A 20505-nucleotide genomic window follows, 5' to 3' on the forward strand; every position below is an offset into this window, starting at 1 on the left:
TTGCTGAGCAGCCTGTGGTGCCTGGAGCCAGCAGCTGATCTGGTTGTTCTTCAACATGTGAGGGTCTCCTCCATCAGAGATCTTTTCCTGAGTAGCCCCAGCTGCTCTGATGTCTGCCTGAAGCAGGGAGGAGACTGCCCATGATCCCAAGGTGGGAAACATTTCATGGTCTGGTTTCACGGCTCATGTTGGTTTCAGCGGTGGGAGTGAACTTTCAAAGGTTTGAGCTGAGTGACCTTTTTAAGGTGTTACAAGAACACATGGAAAAAGCAGTGTTTTGGGGCTGTCTCTCACCAGAATTTAGGTAGATTTTAGATCTGGCTTTGTATCCCAGCATGAGACTGCTTTTGGAGGATCTGTAATACTCATGGGTCCTATAAGAACAAGTCACACATCTTGGGCTCACCAGCAATACCTTGCTGCCTCTACATGGAAGAGCTGGTTTGGGATGGGCCTGTGTCAGATCCTGCTGCTGATGGATTGCCCAATTCATCTGAAGATGGATATGTCCATGACAAATCTGTCTCATCTCTTGCAGGGCCCGGAGCACCCCAACCCTGGGATGCCATACACAGCCAGAGGCTTTCCTCGCTATTGTTACCTACCAGACAATGAGAAGGGCAGGAAGGTGAGCTATCACACCCTGGTAACATCACCCTTAAGTTGTCAAGCTCCTGACAAGCTGCATTCATGGCACAAATCTCCTAGCTGCTGCTCCTAGCTTTGTTTTTCCTTTCCCCCTATAGGTCCTGGAGCTCCTGAAGGTGGCCTGGAAGAGACGCCTGATTTTCACAGTGGGCACCTCCAGCACCACCGGCGAGAGCAACACGGTGGTGTGGAACGAGATCCACCACAAGACTGAGATGGACTCAAACCTCAGTGGCCATGGCTACCCTGACCCCAACTACCTGGACAATGTGCTGGCAGAGCTGGCTGCCCAGGGTGTCACCGAGGACTGCCTGGGCCAGTGAGCCTCAGGGGCCACCTAGTGCACTTATTCCTGATGCCTTAAGTTCCCGTGTCTGACCACCCGTCACACTGAGCAATAACAGTTCCGTGGGAGCCCTGCCCGCTCTTCACATTTTTTTGGTGGGGGGGTGTGGGGTTGGGAAGGATATTTTTGTAGAAGCTGGGCTTGTGTCTCTGGGTGGGATTGATGGCTGCAGCCAGGAGCAGCTGGGATGGGACTGAGGTGACAGATGCCCTGTCAGATCCCCTGGGGAAGGCAGGACCTTCCTTTGGTAATGCCTGGGGACAGGATGGGAGAGGAGAGTGCCTTGCTTCCAGTAGACCCCCTGGAAGTCACACAAGGTCCTCCTTTTGGGACACATCAGCTCCCTGTCTGAGGCACCTCTTGCCTCCCTCCTGCTGTGTATCTCTGCTCGGTCCCAATAAACTCTTCATTCTCACAGCAAGACCCTGCTCTGCCTTCCTTTGGGGTGGCTCTCTCTGGGGCACCAGCCTGCTCCATGGAGCCATGGACCATTCATCCAGCCAGGAGGGAAAGCTCAGCTCTGCTGGAGGGACACACATCTCAGTGCAGGCAGGACACTGCTCCCAGGGGTTGTGGTTCCTGCCTGGCAGTGCTTTGGCCACTGGAGTTAGGTGGTCTGTGGCCATGGTGCCAGCAGAGGTGACTTATCAGTGTCCACCCTGTGGGAAACTGCAGCCCTCTGCTCTTGGCTGTGAGCTGCCAGCCCCCTTCCTCTCATCCCAACGATGAGAGGCAGAACCTGTCCCTCTCTCCCCTTCTCTCAGGTGAAATGGCAGCAATTCAGTGAAGCCTTTGCAGGGAAGAGCTGCTGTGCTTTGTGCTGCTGCTGCAGGGATGCTGGTGCCACCAGCTGGTGACAGTCACCTTCCTCCCAGCAGCAGTGGTGGCCAGCCCAGGTGCCAGCAGCGATGCTCTGGCTCAGAGCCTGTTCCTGCTCTGGCTGCTGGCGCCTTGCAAGTGGGATATTGCCCCAGCCCCAGTGGCCGTGCTGTATTGTCCCCAGGCTGCGTGTCATGTGGGAGTTGATGTCTTTTGAAGAGCTGTTTGTTGTCAGCTGGGGACTGATACCTTTTGAAGAGCTGTTTCTGTAGCCACCAGCCCCAGCTGCACATTAAATCCATCCAATCCACCCCTTTGGCACTGATGCCATCTGCCACTTCACCTCCTTCCTGGGAACTCTGGGATGGGGCTGGGCTTTGTGGCAGCCCTACCTTGGCCTCCTCCTGGGGCCAGCACATGCTGGACCAGATAAGGGACACTTTGCTTTCTGTCAGGCCAATATAAAGATTAAAGGTTTTTTTGAGCCATTGAGGGGTGGGGCTTTCCCCAGTGTCCATCTTGTGCCTGCAGGCTCTAAGGAGAAACCCCTCAAACACCAGTGAAACCTGGGCCTGCTGCAGGAATGGCAGCTCCTTGGGAGCTGCAGTGACGTGTCTGTGCTGCTAAGCTCTACACAAATGGGCTCAGTCTGCTCCTCTCCCACCCTGGTTGCAAAAGGGAGAGGTCTTGAGTTCAAACCTCAGCTTTGTATCCCTGGATCATGTTATCCCAGCAATCAAAGCAGTGAATTGAAGCAAAAATTGAAGCAGGGTTCATTCAGCCCTGTAGAAAGCAAGAATTTCCTGCTGAGCCTGGCCTAAGGCATCTCCAGCAGCTGCTGCTGGGTGTGAATCAGCTGGAGCCTCCCTGCATCTGGGCTGGTCCAGGGCAGGGGCACTGGGCTGTGGTGAGCCAGCCAAGCTCAGCAGCTCAGCCCTGACTGCCCTGTTTTTGGACACGAGGCATCTCCTAAAATCCTTGCCTTCTCTGTGCTGGGGGATCCCAGGGGTGCAAGGGAACAGAGCCAGGTGCTCAGGCATGATGGCACAGGGAGATGCTTTGAAAGGTGGGGAGAAAGTATAACCATGGTTCCTCTCGGAGCCAGGAGGGGACAGAGCCCCAAATAAAAGCTTATGATGCTCCCAGGCACATTTCACCAAAAGCCTTGTGTCCCCCATCCCCAGCTGGAGCCCCAAGGAGAGGAGAGGGAGGTGTCTCTCCCAGCCCCGCGGGGATGGCTCATCTGCCACAGGGTGGTTATTATTAGCCCAGCCTTGACCCCGCAGCTATGCTGGGTACCGCCAGCTGAAACTGAGAGGAGATGTCCCCCTGCGTCACCCCCCTGCGTCACCCACCCTGCCTCTCACCTTGCTGCTGGCACCTTGCCGGCCGGGGAGCACCAGGGAGGGTCTGGGGGAACTGGGGGCGTCCCCGGGGCAGGTGTTGCTGGACAGGTGTGGGGGATAAGAACGAGGAGGGATGGAGGCTGCAGCTGCGCCTGTTTTTCCCCTCTGCAGCTGGACGATGTAATAATCTTTGAATGCCCCATTTCCACTTAATCTGAAGGCGCGGTCCCGGCCCCTTGGCAAGGGGGGGAAATCTCCTCCCACGCAGGAGCGAGCAGCCGCTCCCCTTGGCAAGCACGGGGAAGGAGCGCTCCGAGCCTGTGCGGGGGGAGCGGCGCTGAGGGGCTCCCGAGCCGCGGGCACTCCCTCTCCCTGCCCCCATCCCAGGGCTTGGAAGGGCTACGAGAGATGGGGAAATGTCAGCGTGGGGTGGCCCCAGAGCTGAAAAGGCTTCCGCGCCCCTGGTGCTGGGTGCGACCGTTCACCTGAGCGCTGGATTTGGGTTAGTCCGGGTATGATGCTCCCCAGCGCTTCCCTGCCCGCGGGGCAGGGCTGGCGGCGCCAGAACCAGTCAGGCACGGGCTCACCCCTGGCTCTGGGGCCCTGGTGGGCACAGGGCATCCGCAGGGACTTGGGTCTTGGTGGGGCGCGTGGGGGTCCAGGACGATTTGCCTGGCTGCCCCCATAGCGCCAACAGAGTGTGAGTCCTGCCAACCCACCCTGGAACATCACCCCAGAGCCTCCTCTGCCTGTTTCCCCTTTCACATGACTGTCCTGTGCCCTGACTCCTCGCAGGTGCCTCGGGGGTCCTGCAGGACGGTTCCCAGCGGGTTTGGGACCAGCGGGTGCCTCGGCGTGCTCAGCTGTCCCCTCTGCCCGCGGGCTCCGGCCGGGCCGGCAGAGCCGGTGCAGGAATGCGGGGCTGGGAGGCTCCGACTCCGGCACAGGCGGTCCCTGCTGCGGGGGCACCGGGGGCAGCTCGTCCCCTCGGCAGTGGGACGGGGTGAGCTGAGCAGCACAGCACAGCACATCCAGCACCACCAGGACGACGCCATGGAGCTGCCGTGGGTGCTGCTGGCGCTGGCTGGGACGGGCGCAGCCGCGGACCTGGGTGACTCTCTGGGGGACAGGGCAGAGGGGGACAGGGCCGGGAGGGGCTGAGAGGTGTTTGTGCCAGGGAGGGCTTATGGGGCTGTGCATGGCTGGGGGGTCACCACCAGTGCTGTCCCCTCATGCTGGCACCTCGTGACAGCCCCGTGTGCCAGCCCTGCTGTGGACGCGGGGTCAGCACCTGCTGGGCGGTGCAGAACGGGGGGGTCCCCTGGCTCACTGCCCCCTCCTCCAGCCCGGCTGCCCTACGTGCCCCAGGTGCCCCCCATGGCACTGCTGGGCAAGGTCACTGCCACCACCTTCGCGCTGGAGAGGCCCCGCTGCGTCTTCGACGGCCACGCCGAAGCCTCCGACGCCGTTTGGCTGGCGGTGGCCTTTGCCAACGGTGAGCGCTCGCTGCTCCAGCACGTCCCCCCTGTGGCAGGGGACATGGGGGACCCTCACCGCAGCCTCTCACCCGTGCCTGCAGCATCGGCCGCCTTCAGAAACCCCCAGTCGCGGGCTGAGGTGCCCCCGTACCAGCAGCTGCCCTCTGCCCGCTCCTACATGACGCTGGAGACGGCGGCGGCCGCGTTTTCCTGCTGGGCAGCGAGCCCGCCCGTGCTGCGGGTCGGGGCTGACACGGCGTGCAGGGAGCAGGGCAGGCAGGACCCCTGCAATGGGCCCCTGCCCTCCCCGGGACCCTACAGGTAAGGCCAGGAGCCCCAGATCCCCCCAGCTGGGGTGACTCGCCAGCCAGGGCCTGTTCGCCCCCCGGTGTCAGCCCGTACCCGCGGCAGGGTGAAGTTCCTGCTGATGGGCTGCGGCGGCCCCAAGGCGGAGACGCGCTGGTCCGAGCCCATCCTCCTGCGCACAGGTCCTTGTGGCACTGCCACCCCCCGCGGGTCCCCTGCACCTCCCTGGCTGGGGTGGTGGCACAGCATCAGCCCTGTGCCATCACCCCAAAAGCTGCGGGAGAAGCGATCCCCCATCCCACACCCACCCCGTACCCCTCATCCCGCCTCCTTGCAGCCGTCAGCCCGAGCGCCATCGCCGCCGTGCCCGCCCGCCGGGGCAGTGCCGTGGTGGTCATCGCCTCCATCCTGGCCAGCCTGGGCGCCGTGCTGGCCACCGCCGTGCTCGGAGCCCTGGGGTACGGGGGGCTACGGGGGGCAGCGTCTGCAGGGGCTTCAGGAGAGAGCCTCAACTTGGCAACCCCATCAGCAAGGAAATGGAGGTCTTTTTAACATTGAAAAAGACTTTTTATTCCTAAATTGGGGGTTTGCCGGAGTTTGCAGGAGAAAAGGCTCCTTGGGGGTGGCTGGTGCAGAGCCCCACAGACCCCACTGGATGCCTCTGTCTCCTGCAGTGCCAAGGCGTGGGGCTCCCGGTGCCACCAGGGCTTGGGGACCGACGCCTTCATCCGCAGATCCTACCGGACCCACCACATCCCCCCGGCCGCGCCCCAGCCCCTGCCCCCCGGCTGCGGGGGCGGCCCCCCAGGGCTGTGCTGCTCTGCCCCCCAGCCCCCTGCTCCGTGTCAGAGGATCATGGAACAGTTTGGGCTGGACGGGACCATAAATGGACCAGCTCGTTTCAACCCCTCTGCCACTGGCAGGGACACCTTGCGCTAGACACGAACTGTCCTGGCAAGTAAAATCTGATTTTCCATCTGCAGCTGTCTCCTCCTGGTCTTTGGCCACGCAGGGTGGGACTGTGAAGATGGGGGACCTCAAAAACCATGTTTGGCCCTGGCTTGGTGGTACTTGGTGTCGGTGTGGGGGGCACTGGTGGGTGTGTGGGGCGCATCACCACGGGATATCCCCTGTGCCGGGTGACGCTGTCACCCACCCATGCCACAAACGCAGCGGCTCTCAGCACGCCTCGCCGGCGGGCGCTCAAACATAACAAAAGCTGCCGGGGAAACGAGCCCAACCTGTTTGCCACGGGGCTGCGGCCCTGCAGGAATGTGGGCGGTTGGTGACCACAGGCGGCTCCCGGGGGACGCGGAGCCCCAGCCGCACTCCCGCCCTCGGCACCCAGGAGCCCGCACCATGCTCCCGCTGCTCCTCCTGCTCCTGCCCGCCGCACACGGCATAGGTGAGTCCAGCCACGCCATCGGGATGGGCTCGGGACTCCCCTCGGCACTGCGAGGGGACTCTGAGTTCCGGCCGCAAGTTTTTTGTTTTCTTTGAGCTGTCTATTTAAAGCTACCATGTAGGTGTTGTGGCTGGAACGGGCATTGTGCACAGGCACCAGGACCCCGCGGAGCCTGGAGGCGAAGGGCAGCTGATGTGCCCTTTTCTGGGGCCTGTTATGGTGTCACCTCCAGTCTCTGGTGTCACTGATATTGGTTAACTGGCACAGTGTGGGCTTCTCTGAGGTCCCCACTGGAGTCCACCAGGGCTCCCCTGAGCCTGGAGGCAAAGGGCAGCTGATGTCCCCCCATTCTGGGTGCCACCCCAATTGTCCCTGGTGTCACCCACCCTGGTCCTCTGAGTGTTCCCCCGCGGCTGGGAGCATGGGATGTTTTTCTTCCTCTTTTAACGCAGCACGTGTCTGAGCCCACACTGGGGATGGGAGGGAGTGGAGGCCCCACTGCCAAAATCCCGGGGCTCAGCTCCCTTCTGCCCCTGTCCCTGTCCCCACCCCGAGCCCCGGCACCGCCGCCGCCGGTCAGAGCCTCGGTTCCGGGGCTGCAGAGGGGGATCCACATCCCCACCGCACCCCCCGCTTCTCACCGCAGCCCGGCTGGGGCCCAGGCCAGCCCTGACCCAGGAGCAGCTGGAGGGGCTGACAACCGCCTCCACCTTCGTGCTGGAGCAGCCTCGCTGCGTCTTCGGAGAGTACGGCAACGCCGTCATCTGGCTGGTGGTGGCCCTGGAAAAGGGTAGGTGCGAGCAGCCCAGGGCAGGGGGCGTGCAGGGGTCCCTGAGCCCCCCACCAAGTCCCTCCTGACCCCCATCCTCATCCTCACCCCCATCCCTGCAGATGCATCCGCTTTCAACAGCAGCAGCGCGGTCCCGGGGACTCCCGAGACCGCATTCCAGAGCTTCCCTGACCCCGTCCGTGCCTACATGACCCTGAATGCCACCCTGAGCAGCTACCCCTGCCCCAAACCCCCCGGGGACATCACGGTGCTGCGCGTGGGCAGCGAGACGAGCTGTGCCCAGGACACGACGAGACCCACGTGCAATGGCCCCCTGCCCGGCCCCGGGCCCTACCGGTGAGCCTGCTCGAGGGACTGCCCCCTCCAGGGCTGCCCCCCGGCCCACGGGACCGTGGCCAACCTCCCTTCCCATCTTAGGGTGAAGTTCCTCGCCCTGGAGGGCTCCGTGCCCGTGGCTGACACAGAGTGGTCGATGCCAATCATGCTGAGGACAGGTACTGGCACTCGTCCTGCCCCACACCCAGTCCACAGGGGGATACGGGGTGATCCTGGGCGTGTGGGGTGGCCCCAGGGGGCTGAACGCTGGGCAGCAGAGGTTTGGGGTGAGGGCTCCTGTGAGCAGCTGGGGAAACTGAGGCAGGGCTCTGCCGCGGATGTCACTCGTGACACCATGTGACGGCACGTTGGGCTGGCACACACGAGCACACCGTCACCCCTCCGGACCCCTGAGCCACTCCGGGGTGTGTGTCCCTCCATCCTGCTCCTCTCCTCCTTCTCCCTCCCCAGCCAAATCACCCAGCAGCATCCCCACGACGAGCGGCGGGCACAACGCCGGCATGATCGCCATCGCCACCATCCTCTCCATCCTCTTCGCCATCCTCCTGGCCGGGCTGGTGGCCATGCTCGTCTTCTGGGGGTGAGTGCCACCACCTGGGCGTGCTGGGCACGCTGGACCGGCGTCCGAGGGTGACACCGTCATCGCTCGGTGCCCACCCTCATCTCCTGGCCCGCCTTCCCTCCCCAGCTCGGACTCCTGCGGCGGCAGCAGCTCCTTCAGCAAGCCGGAGTCGGTGACGGTGCGGCGGTACAACACCCACCACGTCTACGACCAGCCCGCCGCCCGGCTCTGAGCCCCCGCCGCGCCTCCCGCGCCCCCCGTGCGGGGGTGAATGCCCCGCACCGCTCCGTCCCCGCGGGTGACACCAGCCCGCCGCCGCGGGGACACGGCCGGAGCCGCCCCCCGGCACGGGCCGGTGCAGAGGGACATTAAATAAAGGCTTTTCCGCTTGCTTTGTGCCCGGCCTGTGCCGCCTGTTTGTGACCCCTCGATGTCCCCAGCAGCCCCCGGAAAGCCCCCCGGGCCCTGCACCCCACTGTGAGCCCCAGCGCGGGTGGAGGGAGCTGCTGGCAGAGCAGGGCGTGCCCGGGATGCTCTGCAGTGGGAGACGCTGCCACACCCAGCTGGGGCATCGATCTGTGCCCACTTCGGACGGGGAAAAGCCCCCTGGGTGCAGGGCAGAGAGGGGAGCCTGACCCCCAGCCCTGCTGCTACCGTGAGGTGGGGTGGCTGTGGGGGGTGCTTCTCCAACCCCTTTTATCCCACAGTGCTCTCTCCCTGATCAAGCCCAGAGGAGGGGCTCCCACACCCCGAAGTGACCCAATCCGTCCCGGGTGCAGCTCGGGTTCCTCTGAGAGCCATGAGAGCCCAAAAGGGAGCCGGCACCCCGGGGTGTCTGATCCTGCACCGGGGATATCCCTGAGCCCCATCCTGGGGGATGTGGGGCTGATCCTGCATCAGGGGATGTCCCTGAGCTGGATCCAGGGGACGTGGGGCTGATCCAACACCGGGGATATCCCTGATTCCGATCTGGGGGATGTGGGGCTGATCCTACACTGGGGGTGTCCCTGATTCCGATCTGGGGGATGTGGGGCTGATCCTGCGCTGGTGAGGAGTGGGCTGGGGCGGGGAGGGGAAGCTGATCTTGTTCCAGCGGCTGGAAGGGATCGGCTCCATCCCTGCTGATCCTGCAGCGGGGTGCGGGTCTCTGGTGCTGCTCTCAGGGCTGTCCCGCAGCCCGGGCAGGATGCGACCCCGCTGGTGCTGGAGACCATCCCGCTGCGGGTGGATTCGGGGCAGGCGTGTGTCCCTACGCACATCATACACGAACATTAAAAGCCCCGTTTTCCCCCGCAGGCGCCGCGCCAGGGGCAGCATCACCCTGCCAGCGCAGCGCGGTCACAGCGCCCTTTCGGGGTGTCCTTGTGCCGCCGGGGGGGTGCTAGCAGCCTGCCCCCCGCTGCCGGAGCCGCCCCCGTGGAGCCCGGCCAAGGGAAATGAAGCAAATCCAGCGATTAACTCCTGCCGAGATCAGCGTGGGAGCAGCAGGATTGTTCCACCCGGCAAAGGCCGGTGCTGTCCGCCCTACACCCCGCGCCCCGAAATAAAATAAATAAAATAAAACAACTGCTTCACCTGCAAAGGGCTCTGGGGGTGTCACCTGCCACGCGTGCCTCGCTGCAGGTGGCACATGTGGCCCCGACCGCCCGTGGCGCTGGAGCTGGCACACGGGGAGGCTCCTGGGGTGGTGGCGGGGCCCGCACCTTGTCCCCTTGCTGTCCCCCTGTGCGGGGGAGGCAGAGGGGCAGCGCTGCAGGAACAGAGCGGTGTGTTCCCAGCGTGTCCCCGCAGCGTCCCCACGGTGTCCCCGCGGCGAAAATGCCAAGGACCATCCCCGGCGGCACGGCCCTGAGCCCCAGCTTTGGGTGGGTCTCGCCATGGGGGGGGGTTCCCCGACCCCCGCTGCTCTTTAGGGCACCAAGCACCCAGAAACGCCCCCTGCCCTCGGGTGCGCTGCGGCCGGAGGCGGAGTGCACTAAAAACAAACAAAAACCAGGTTAAAAATCAGTAGAACGGGGGAGGTTTGGGGTGCGGAGCAGCGCGGCCGCTGCTGTCCCCAGGTTCGGGGGCGCGGAGGGGGTCGGGGGGGTTTGGTCCGACCCAGGCGGGCTGGGCAGGCTGGGCTGAACTGCCCGGGAGCCGCGGGCGGTGCCGGGGACTGAGGGACAGAGGGGACCGAGGGGACAGCGGAGACAGACCGGGGACAGAGCGGGGGGACCCCGCGGGACCCCGGCAGCGCGGGGAGCCCGGCCCCGCCCACCCGCACAGGCCACACCCCCTGACTGACAGCCGATAGGATCACCCAATGGGAGCCGCGGATGTGCTCTGGGCCACGCCCCTTTCCCCGCCCCCGCGCGCTGATTGGCGGGCGCCGGCGCCGGCCCGCACATGGGCGCTGTGCTCGGGGCCGCGGGTTCGAGCCGCGCTCGGCGCCGTTTGGCTCGGCTCGGCTCCGCTCGGCTCCGCTCCCGCCCGCCATGGCCAGGCGCAGCGCCCTCTCCATCCGCATCGTGGAGGGCAGGAACCTGCCCGCCAAGGACATGTGAGTGCCCCCGCGGCGGCCGGGAGAGCTTCGGGGCGGGGGCATCCCGAGGGACTCGCCGCTTTCCCAGGGGGGCTGCGGGGTGACCCCCCAACAGGTCCCTGGTGGGGACACCACCCTCGGGGTGGCCTTAGAGCCTCCTCCCTGCTTTGGGGGCTTGCCCAGAATGGTTTGGGGGCCCCCCAGCAGTGCATGTGGTTTAGGGGCTCACCCCATGCGGGTTTAGGATCCCCTTTTGGGGTGTCACCCCTCGGGCTGTTCCCTCCAGGATGGCTTTGGAGTCGCCCTGCATTGAGGATTCCCCCCAGGGTGGCTTTAGGGTCCCCCCCAGCAGTGTGTTTACTTTGGGGGTTCCCTTCAGGCTAGATTTGGGGTACCCCTCCAGCAGTGCATCTGCTTTGGAGGTTCCCCATAGGGTGGCTTTGGAATCCCCCTTGCTTTGGGGGTTCCTCCAGGGTGGCTTTGCTGTTTCCTTGCTTTGGGGGTTCCCCCATTGCGGTTTTGGGATCCGCCTCGTTCTGGGGGTTCCTTTCAGGACATTTTTGTGTGCCCCCAGCAGTTCTCAGCACTCTGGGGGCTCCCTCAGCAGTGCTGTGATTTGGGGACCCCCCGGGATGGGGCTGAGGTTTCCCCCCGTGCTGTGGGACTCCCCCAGCCGTGTTTTGGGTACCCCAAGCAGCGCTCCCACTTGGGGGGCTCCCCCTGTGCTGCCACCACGGAGGGACCCTCGCAGGGACCCCCGGACGCGCAGCAGGACCCGCTACATCCGTCCCCAAAGGAGCAGAGGCTGTCCCAGGGCTGTGCCCCCATCCCAGCCGGCTGAGGTGCGGGGGGCAGCCCTTGGGTCGGGATTTCCCTCCCAGAAATTCCCGGTGCTCCTCTCATCGCTCTGATCCCTATGGGGGGATGTGGGGACAGCAGCGGGGTGGCCCAGCCGCCACCAAGGCAGCGGGAAGCTGCTGAGGAGCGCTCGGCAGCCGGAAAACCAACAAAAATCCCTGCAGCCGTCATGGAAAAAAGAGGATAAACAAGGAAAGAAACATGACTTTTTTTTTTCCCTTTCTTTTTTTAAATCCCGTGTGTCAGGGCCTGATTTTTAAATCCCTTGGCACAACTCCCCGCCGGAGCTTGACCCAGCACGGGCGGGCTCTGGGTTTTTTTGGGAGGTTCTGGGTTTTGGGAGAGCCGGAAAGCGCCTGGAGCGGAGCTTTCCGGACCGGTGCTTTGGGACGTGGCTGGGCTGGGGCAGAGCGAGGGAAACCCGAGCGCGACCTTGGCCGAGGCTGCCCCGGCCCCCGCCCGCCGCGCAGCCCCGGGGATCCGGTTCCCGGCCCTGGCACCGGTTTGGGGATCGCTGCTTTCCTCCGGGAATTCCCTCTGCGGGGTGTCCCCGCTGCACGGGCAGCTCAGCCCCTGCTGGCGACAGCCGGGGGTGATGGAGCACCCCCAAATCCCCGTGGGAACCCCCAGATCCCACAGGATTTGGCTCAGGGAGTGACTGGAGCCCCCCCAGCTGAGGCTGCCAAATGTTCTTTATCCCAGGGAAGCAAGGGAAAGGGTCTGCCTGATTTTTTTGAATGGTTTTAATTTTTTAATTTACTTTATTTAGTATTGATTTTTTAATGTGACATGTAATTTATTTCATTAGAATTTCTGATTTATTATTTATATATTTTATTGATTATTTTAATGTTAGGATAATAAATAACGCAAATAATTTTTAATCTTTAATTTATCCTAATCTATTCTATTTTTATTTCAGTATTTTCACTTTTTAACTTTTCAGTTAATTATTTTTTAAATTATTTTTATTTCCTTTTTGCCCTTTTCCCTTTTTTCCACTTATTTATTATTAATTTCTTCACTTATTATTCCTTGTTTTGTTTTATTATTTTATTTTATTATTTTATTTTATTATTTTCTTTTTTCTTTTATTTTTTCTTTTTTAAAATTATATTTTAAAATTCTTATTCAATTTTTCTTTTTATTTATATTTTTATTCTACTTTAATTTTCTTTGATTTTTTAAATTCTATTTTTCTTTTCTTTTTAAAAAATTCCATTTTCCTTCAATTCATCATTCTATTTTCTCTTTCCTTTTTCAGTTCCATTTTTTATTTAAATTTTTATTTGCTTATTCTCACCACCCCCCGGGGCAGAGCAGCGCTGCTGCCTACACCAGTTAATTTTTAATTCCATCCCTGCGCGGCTCTGCTGCCGGAGGGGTGGCTGCGGGTTCCTTCCCCCTTCCCCCAGTCCTGCCTGGGCTCATTTCCTCTTTCCGAAGCCCTTCTCCTTTCCAGCTCCTTCCCCGCAGCCAGCGGGTGCCCAGGCCAGCCCCGCACCCCCCGCGCCCGCGGTGTCACCAATCCCTGGCGACATCCCGGCCCGCGGATGCTGCGCGGGCGGTGCCACCCCGCGCCTGCCTTTGGAGCGGGGATTCCTCTTCGCCCAAAGGCTGCGCGGCGGCTCGGGCGGATTCTGCCCATCCTGTCTTTGAATCCCTGACAAACGCCACGCCTGGGTGGCTCCCCGGCGCGCTGGGTGTCCCCGCGCTGGGGACAAGGTTTGCCGCTGTCACCGCGCGTTGCCGGGCGCAGCCGGAGCGCGCAGCTGCTCCCTTTCCGCCTGCCCGCTCCCGGCAGCGCCGATGGTTTGCACAAGGCAGGAAATGTCAGCAAGGGGCTCCGCTCAGTGGCAATTCAGCCACGGCTCTCCTGAGAAATCCTCTCGGCAGGGCTGGCAGAGCGGGAGCAGCAGCCGGGAGCGGCTCCTGGCAACCTGCCGCATTCCAGCCCCGCGGGCCGGGCGGGGGAGCGCCTGGGAGCAGGGATGTTCTTGTGGTACCCGGGATGCACAGCCCAGAGAAATCCAGAGAAATCCCTGCTGCCATGCTTAGCAGGGCAAGGGAGCCCCCCAAATCCTTTCAGTCCCCTCCAGCCGTTTGTGAATCCCCCAAAACCCTTTTCAGTCCCCCCCAAAACACCTTTCAGTCCCCTCCAACTCATTTGATTCCCCCAAAACCCTTTCAGTCCCCTCCAATCTCTTTTGATTCCCTCAAACCACCTTCTGATTCCCCCCAAGAAGCGTTTCAATCCTCCTCAAAACCCTTTCAGTCCCCTCAAATTCCTTTTGATTCCTCCAAAACCCCTTTCAGACCCCCTCAAAACCCTTTAAATCCCTTCCAACTCCTTTTGATTTCCCCCAAAACACTTTCAGTTTCCTCCAACCCCATTTGATTCCCCCAAAACCCCTTTCAGTCCCCCCCAAACCTTTTCAGTTCCCTCCAACCTCTTTTGATTGCCCCAAACCACCTTCTGATTCCCCTCAATAACCCTTTCAATCCTCCTCAAAACCCTTTCAGTCCCCTTCAACTCCTTCAGTCTCACCAAAAACCCTTTGGATTCCCCCAAATTATTTCAGTTGTCCCCAAAACCCTTTCATCTCCCCCCCAGCAGCTGCCTCTCAGCCTCCTTAGATCTGGGATGTGAAAAATCACTCAGTACCTGGGGTCCCCCCACCCGTGCACCCTCCCTTTCCCCAGGACACTCGTGGCTGCCTGGCAGTGCCTCTGGGGTTGGTCTTAATGAATTCTGCATGCTCCAAGCTGCTCTGTGCCAGTGGGATAGGAGCCACAACCTTTCCATGATCTTGGCCACCCCCAAGGTCCTGGCTCCTCTGTCCCTGCTGGAGTCCTCACCCCTGACCCTGTTTCTGATGAAGCAGGGCAATAAGCTGTAAAACCGTGATTATTTTTTGGCAAGGGTGACTCGGGTTGTCCCCAGGGAGGAAGCACAGTCAAAGCATGGTGGTGGCTGTCCTTCACACCCTATGCATCCCTGGGGGTGTTCCTAGGGCTGTCCCCATCCCTGTGGGAGTGCTGGGTGTCTGGGGATACCCTGGGGCTGGAGGAGGCTGCTGTGGTCTCACTCCCGGTGTGTGAAGTTGGGCTGCTGGTGCCTGAAGCTGCTTCGGGAAAAGGGTGGGGTTTGTTTGCTCCTTGCCTTCCTGCATGCAAGAGGAAAAGCCACTTCTAGCAGCAGTGGGATACAGCAGCCAGACACGGTCAGGGAGGAGTGGCCCCGGTCTGGAGGCCAAGCCGGGGTCACCCTGTGCTGGCAGCTGTGGCCAGGTCCCCGTGGAAGCCTTTGGCAGCCTCTGCTGCCCAGCCTCACCCTCAGGGCTCAGTCTCTGCAAGGGTCTGTGGGGGCTGTCAGGCTGAAGGCTTTGGTCACCCATGGCCGTGAGAGTCCTGTGGGCTGGGTGGTGGCCAGGCTGTGGCTGGTGGCACTGACAGAGCTGTCCCTTGTCCTTCTAGCACGGGGAGCAGTGACCCGTACTGCATCGTGAAGATCGACGATGAGGCCATCATCAGGTGGGTGGCCCAGGTCCCTGGCTGCTCCCTAAAACTGCTGGAGCCCCAAACCTTGCTCCTGGCAGGTGTCTCCATCTTTGCTCCTGGCAGGTGTCTCCATCTGCTGCAGGCACATTATTATTATGATTATTATTAAGATCATTATTTATTATTATTTATCATTCATTATTATTCCCTGCATTGGGCTGAGATGCTCCTGCAGACACAGCAGTGGCTAACAGCTCATGGCCTCCTCCCCTCTACTCCACCCCTGTGTCTGCCAGCCCAGAGCCACAAGACAGGACAAGGACAGGGACAGAGACTCATCCCTGCCCCAGCCAGGTTCCAAAATCTGGGTGCTTCCCCCAGCCATGTGTCCCCAAAAGCTGGGAAGGTCCCAGGGCTGGGGGGTACCCCTGAGAGGGAGCCCTGTCCCCTGTGTCACCAGAGCCACCTGCCCCACAGGACTGCCACGGTGTGGAAGACGCTGTCCCCGTTCTGGGGGGAGGAATACGAGGTGCAGCTCCAGCCTGGCTTCCACAGCATCTCCATCTACGTCATGGACGAGGATGCCCTCAGGTGTGGTGGGGGCTCGGCCTGGGGACTCCATTGGTGGCTTTTGGCTCCCCTGGTGCTGACACCAGAGAACCCACACCTGGCCACGCTGCCCTGGCCTTTGGGACACAGACGAGTGAAGTTATCTCCCAAGGATATTGTCCATCTGGCAGCAGAGGATGGCTGATGTGCTCCATGGGGACAGACACACCATGGTGGCCCCAGTCCAGGATCCCCCAAAGTGGGGGCTGTCCTACCTGGGCACCAATCCCATGCCCCTACCTGGGCCTTGCTTCCCACTTTTGTTTTCCAGCCGTGATGACATCATTGGGAAGGTCTGCATCACCCGGGACATGCTGGCAGAGCACCCCAAGGGTAGGGGAAATCATGGCTGGGGGGTCCCAGGAGGGACCCATCTCCCTCCCCTTGGACAAGCTGGTCCTGAGGGGTTCCCCAATGACCCCTTCATGGGGATCCCCCCTTTTCCCACAGGGTACAGTGGCTGGATGAGCCTCAGCGAGGTGGACCCTGATGAGGAGGTGCAGGGGGAGATCCACCTGCGGGTGGAGGTCCTGGGCAGCCAGGGCAGCCGGCGGCTGCGCTGCTCCGTGCTGGAGGCCAGGTGAGAGGGGGCACGAGGGTGACAGGGGCTGCGTGTGCAGCTGGGACATGGGTGCTGAGTCCGAGCTGCTCCATGACTCAGTTTCCCTGGTGTATCCGGTCCTTTGGGTGCAGAGCACCCTCCTCATCACCCAGCAGGTGCTGGGGCAGGGTCTACCTCATCTGCAGGTCTTTGAGACATAGATCTTGAGATACCCTGAGAGGGGAGGGGGTGCCACCGGTGTCTGTAGCTATTTTGGAAGGTTGCTGGTAAATTCCCCTTCTTCTTGGCAGGGATTTGGCCAGGAAGGACCGGAATGGTGCCTCTGACCCCTTTGTCCGCCTGCGCTACAACGGGAAGACACAGGAGAGCACCGTGAGTGCGGCTTCAGCCATCCCCAGCCTGCCAGGGGTGCAGGGGGAATCAACCCATGGGGAAGCCCGGAGCCACCGGGCCCCTGAGGGACAGATCCACCCAGCAAGAGAGGACAAAGCTGTTGCCTTTGCAGGTGGTCAAGAAATCCTGTTACCCTCGCTGGAACGAGACCTTCGAGTTCGAGCTGGCCGAGCCTGCCGGGGAGAAGCTCTGCGTGGAGGTGTGGGACTGGGACCTGGTGGGCAGGAACGACTTCCTGGGCAAGGTGAGCCCCAAACCCTTTCAGTCCTGCCGGGGTCCTGCCCAGCTGCACACCCAGCCCTCTCCTGCCTTCCCCTCCCAGGTGGTGTTCAGCATCCAGGGGCTGGAGGCGGCTGGGCAGGAGGAGGGCTGGTTCAGGCTGTGGCCAGACAAGTCCAAGCCGACAGAGGACGAGTGAGTTTTGGCACAGGGTGTTGGGGTGTGCTGGGGATGGTCCCAGTTCCCTCAGGAGCATTAGGGAGGGGAGTTTTCCTGGGAAACATCATCACTTTGGAGGGATAGCCTGGGGTGTCAGGCCACCTCTTGTCAAAGGATCCATCCATCCATCCATCCATCTATCCATCCATCCATCCTTCTGTTCACCTATACTTCCATCCGTCCATCCACCCCTCATCCATCATCCATCCATCCATCATCCATCCATCCATCCATCCATCCATCCATCCATCATCCATCCATCCACCCACGCACCCTCCTCGTGCTCCTGCAGGCGCCGTGGCAGCCTGGGCTCGCTGCAGCTGCAGGTGAAGCTTCGGGATGAGACCGTGCTTCCCTCCCACTGCTACCAGCCCCTGGTGCAGCTCCTGTGCCAGGAGGTGAAGTCGGGGCGCCAGGTGAGGGGTCCATGCCCAGCCCTGCTGGAGCACCCACATCTCCCAGCTCTGTGCCGTGGTGCCTGCCTGCCTTGGGCTGTCACATTGTGGTGCCTCTTCCCTCCAGGATGGCCAAGTGCACCTGGTCACCCTCCTGGACGAAACCACCACGGCCGAGTGCCGGCAGGAGGTCGCCATCAACTTGGTCAAACTCTTCCTGGGCCAGGGGCTGGTCAAGGAGTTCCTGGACCTGCTCTTTGAGCTGGAGCTGGCCAAGCCCTGTAAGGCTGGAATGGGGAGTGGACCTGGAGGCTTCCTAATCATCTCCTGGGGCTGCAAAACCTCCAGGGGATTTTGGGGGGACTTTTTGGGAGTGATGGTTGAGGCTCAGCCATCACACTGTAGAATCTGTTGGGCTCATCCCAGCAGTTCATGGGCTGAGGTTGGTGGAGGAGCAGTGGTCTGAGGTTAGGAGATCCCCGTGACACCCATGGAAATGGCCAGGGGGCAGGGCACAGCCTCTGGGAATGACCCCCATGACTGCAGCTGCCCAGGGATGACCTGTGGCCGTCCCCAGGTCATGGACCCTCTCCTGCTTTGCAGGTGAGCCCAACACTCTGTTCCGGAGCAACTCTCTGGCCTCGAAGTCGATGGAGTCCTTCCTCAAGGTGCCACACCACCCAAAACCTGCTCTTCCCAGGTCATCCTGGCCCTGGGCTGCTCCCAGGGGAAGAACTGGGAGGCTGCTGTGCTTGTGCCTTCCCCTGGGGGTGGGAGGCTGGAGAAAATCCACTGGGTGACCCTGAGGGTGTCAGGTGCCAAATCTGCGGCCCATCCCTGTCCCCTGTGGTTCCTCGGCAGGTGACAGGGATGCCATACCTGCACTTTGTCCTGGGCCCCACCATCGCCCGCGTGTTCGAGGAGAAGAAATACGTGGAGCTGGACCCCGGCAAGGTGGAGATCAAAGACGTCGGGTAAGGGGCTCGTGGGGTGGCAGGGCAGGGGTGGCCCCAGCGCTGGGGGTGACAGTGATGGTGCCCGCAGGTGCTCGGGGCTGCACCGGGTGCAGACGGAGGGCGAGGTGATCGAGCAGGGCCGGCAGCACCTCCAGTCCTACCTGGGCGAGCTCCTGGACGCCATCGTCAGGTCGGCCCCGGCGTGTCCCCCCCTGATCCGCGCCGCGTTCCGCCAGCTCTTCCAGCGCGTCGGAGAGCGCTTCCCGCAGCACCAGGTCGGGATGGTGCGGGGACAAACAGGGACATCCCCAGGGGACAACGCTCTCTAGGAGTGGTCCCCAGCTGTGGTCATTCCCTCTTGGGCAAGCAGCAGCCCCGGCCACCGGTGCATCGCTGTTTGTGGGGCTGTCCCACGCTGGGAGAGACCCTCACGTGTGTTCCCCACCCCCTCGGTGGTCACAGCACGCCAAATTTGTGGCTGTCACCAGCTTCCTGTGCCTGCGCTTCTTCTCGCCGGCCGTGATGACCCCCAAGCTGTTCCAGCTGCGGGCCACACACGCGGACGCGCGGACCAGCCGCACGCTGCTGCTGCTGGCCAAGGTGCGACAGGGGACCCCGGGCCGGGCTTTGGGGTGCCCGGCCGGTGCTTGCTGGGGCCAGCCGGGTCTCCCGGGGGTGACGCTGCCACTGCCGCGGTCCCCAGGCCATCCAGCTGATCGGGAACATGGAGCCGGCGGCCGGGCGCGCCAAGGAGACGTGGCTGTCGCCGCTGCTGCCCGCCCTGCAGCAGGGCACCGCCCGCATGAGGGACTTCATCACCCGCCTGGTGGGCACGGAGGAGGAGCAGGGCGAGCAGGAGGGTGAGGGGCGGCCGCTGGGGCCCTCCCCGGCCGTGGTGAAGGAGGGGCTGCTCCTTGTGCACAAAACACGGGGCAAGGGGCCGCTGCTCGCTGCTGCCGCCGGCAAGAAACTCCATTTCTGCCTCACCGGGGAGTCGCTGAGCTTCGGCAAGAGCCCCGGTGCGGAGGTACGGGCGTGCTGGGGGGGCGGGGGGCGGCAGCGGGGTGGCGCTGACCCCTGTGTGTGTGTGACCTCCATCAGCGCATCGGTGCCATCGCCCTGGGCGACATCCTGGCGGCCGAGAAGGTGGAGGAGAAGAGCTTCGGCAGCTCCCACGTCATGCAGGTGGTTTACCTGGCCTCGGGCGGGCAGCAGGAGACGGCGTACCTGCAGTGCAAGGTGCGGCGGGGACAGCCCGCGCGGTGGCACAGCCCGGGCGGTGGCACAGGGTCCCTCTGACTGTCCCCAACCCCGCAGTGTGTCAACGAGCTGAACCAGTGGCTGTCAGCCCTGCGCAAGGTGTGCGGCAACAACCCCCGAGTGCTCCGCTCCTACCACCCCGGCGTCTTCCGCGGGGACAAGTGGAGCTGCTGCCACCAGCGCGACAGGACAGGTACAGGCAGGTGGCCCCGGGGGGTCGCTGGGGTGTCCCCAGGTACGGTGACCCTGCTGTCCCGCAGGGTTGGGATGCGACCGGACGCGGCACGGCGTCACCCTGCAGGACTGGAGCGACCCGCTGGAGCCCACGGTGGAGGCTCAGCGCCTCTTCCAGCACCTGCAGGGCCTCCGGGGGACCCTGAGGTGAGCCCCTGCCCCGGGACCCCCGCCCCGCCCCGCAGCCCCCTCCCCTCCTGCCGAGGCCCGGCCCTGTCCTGCCGCTCTCCGCAGGGACAAGTACTGGGAGCTGCTGGAGCCGGAGCGCGCCCAGAGCGGGCCCCGCGGTGAAGGTGGGTTCGGTGCGGGGTTCCGGGGGTGTCCCCAGGGGTCACAGGGGCTGTGGTGGTGACCCCGGGGGAGCTGTGGGGTGTCACCGTGGCTGCCTGTCCCGCAGACGCTGCCCTGCCCGAGGGGCTGAGCCGGCTGCTGGCGGCGCTGGCGGAGCTGGAGCGCTGCCACCGGCGGGCGCAGCCCCCTCAGGCCGCGGCCCCGGCCCTGCTGCGGCTGCAGACGTGAGGGACCCGCTCCTCCCGCCGCGGCAGCGCGGCTGGCAATAAAGGCACTTTGTACCCACCCTGCGGCCTGTCCGTGTGTCTGCTGGGCATGGGGACGGGCTGGGGACTGCCCAGAGCCCTGCTGCTGGCACTGCTGACACTCACACTGGGGACATCTCCTGCGGGCCTGCTGGGGCCATTTCTGCTGGCATCGCTGGTGGCCTGGTGCAAGCACTGGTGGG

General features: G+C 62.6%; 4 protein-coding genes across 8 annotated transcripts in view; all 4 read left to right on the plus strand.

Moving 5' to 3' along the window:
• Positions 1 to 1411, plus strand: part of DTX2 (deltex E3 ubiquitin ligase 2) — a 34839-nt gene extending 33428 nt beyond the window's left edge. For both annotated transcript variants that reach the window (XM_041482700.1, XM_041482701.1), the window contains 2 exons: positions 539 to 628; positions 747 to 1411. In XM_041482700.1, coding sequence (XP_041338634.1) covers positions 539 to 628; positions 747 to 971 — 315 coding nt within the window. In that variant the 3' untranslated portion in view covers positions 972 to 1411. The remainder of the gene's footprint in view (positions 1 to 538; positions 629 to 746) is intronic.
• A 2666-nt stretch (positions 1412 to 4077) lies between these two features.
• Positions 4078 to 5829, plus strand: UPK3B (uroplakin 3B). Its single transcript, XM_041482748.1, has 5 exons — positions 4078 to 4270; positions 4505 to 4654; positions 4739 to 4958; positions 5049 to 5401; positions 5618 to 5829. The coding sequence occupies exons 1-5, from the start codon at positions 4213 to 4215 to the stop codon at positions 5827 to 5829; spliced, it is 993 nt and encodes a 330-aa protein (XP_041338682.1). The 5' UTR covers positions 4078 to 4212.
• Positions 5830 to 6041: 212 nt separating this feature from the next.
• On the plus strand, positions 6042 to 8308 carry LOC121361790 (uroplakin-3b-like protein 1). Its single transcript, XM_041482803.1, has 6 exons — positions 6042 to 6348; positions 6995 to 7138; positions 7240 to 7474; positions 7556 to 7632; positions 7925 to 8054; positions 8163 to 8308. Exons 1-6 carry the CDS (start codon positions 6102 to 6104, stop codon positions 8266 to 8268), a joined length of 939 nt encoding a protein of 312 aa, XP_041338737.1. The 5' UTR covers positions 6042 to 6101; the 3' UTR covers positions 8269 to 8308.
• Positions 8309 to 10442: 2134 nt separating this feature from the next.
• Positions 10443 to 20343, plus strand: LOC121361597 (ras GTPase-activating protein 4-like). Of its 4 annotated transcripts, XM_041482439.1 has the most exons (20): positions 10443 to 10578; positions 14896 to 14952; positions 15397 to 15510; positions 15800 to 15861; positions 15979 to 16108; positions 16381 to 16462; positions 16596 to 16727; positions 16806 to 16897; positions 17214 to 17337; positions 17444 to 17597; positions 17920 to 17984; positions 18178 to 18290; positions 18361 to 18547; positions 18735 to 18872; positions 18976 to 19299; positions 19374 to 19511; positions 19590 to 19725; positions 19793 to 19913; positions 20001 to 20059; positions 20164 to 20343. In XM_041482439.1, exons 1-20 carry the CDS (start codon positions 10514 to 10516, stop codon positions 20283 to 20285), a joined length of 2415 nt encoding a protein of 804 aa, XP_041338373.1. In that variant the 5' UTR covers positions 10443 to 10513; the 3' UTR covers positions 20286 to 20343. The 4 variants fall into 4 exon arrangements, with proteins under 4 accessions (XP_041338373.1, XP_041338372.1, XP_041338374.1 ...); XM_041482438.1 differs by having other exon boundaries at positions 16596 to 16897; XM_041482440.1 differs by having other exon boundaries at positions 16596 to 16897; positions 18976 to 19291.
• Positions 20344 to 20505: the final 162 nt, after the last annotated feature.

The sequence above is a fragment of the Pyrgilauda ruficollis genome, unplaced genomic scaffold, assembly GCF_017590135.1.
Source record: "Pyrgilauda ruficollis isolate IOZ18807 unplaced genomic scaffold, ASM1759013v1 scaffold59, whole genome shotgun sequence".
Lineage (NCBI taxonomy): Eukaryota > Metazoa > Chordata > Aves > Passeriformes > Passeridae > Pyrgilauda > Pyrgilauda ruficollis.

Bases quoted from the DNA above. Each gene is read 5' to 3' on its own strand.
- LOC121361790 (XM_041482803.1), top strand. From the start codon at position 6,102: ATGCCACAAACGCAGCGGCTCTCAGCACGCCTCGCCGGCGGGCGCTCA. The intron at 7,475-7,555 runs GTGAGCCTGCTC...TTCCCATCTTAG, and splicing joins CCCGGCCCCGGGCCCTACCG to GGTGAAGTTCCTCGCCCTGG. The intron at 8,055-8,162 runs GTGAGTGCCACC...TTCCCTCCCCAG, and splicing joins GCCATGCTCGTCTTCTGGGG to CTCGGACTCCTGCGGCGGCA.
- UPK3B (XM_041482748.1), top strand. From the start codon at position 4,213: ATGGAGCTGCCGTGGGTGCTGCTGGCGCTGGCTGGGACGGGCGCAGCC. The intron at 4,271-4,504 runs GTGACTCTCTGG...CCCCTCCTCCAG, and splicing joins GGGCGCAGCCGCGGACCTGG to CCCGGCTGCCCTACGTGCCC. The intron at 4,959-5,048 runs GTAAGGCCAGGA...TACCCGCGGCAG, and splicing joins CCCTCCCCGGGACCCTACAG to GGTGAAGTTCCTGCTGATGG.
- LOC121361597 (XM_041482438.1), top strand. From the start codon at position 10,514: ATGGCCAGGCGCAGCGCCCTCTCCATCCGCATCGTGGAGGGCAGGAAC. The intron at 14,953-15,396 runs GTGGGTGGCCCA...CCTGCCCCACAG, and splicing joins GACGATGAGGCCATCATCAG to GACTGCCACGGTGTGGAAGA. The intron at 17,985-18,177 runs GTGCCACACCAC...GTTCCTCGGCAG, and splicing joins CGATGGAGTCCTTCCTCAAG to GTGACAGGGATGCCATACCT.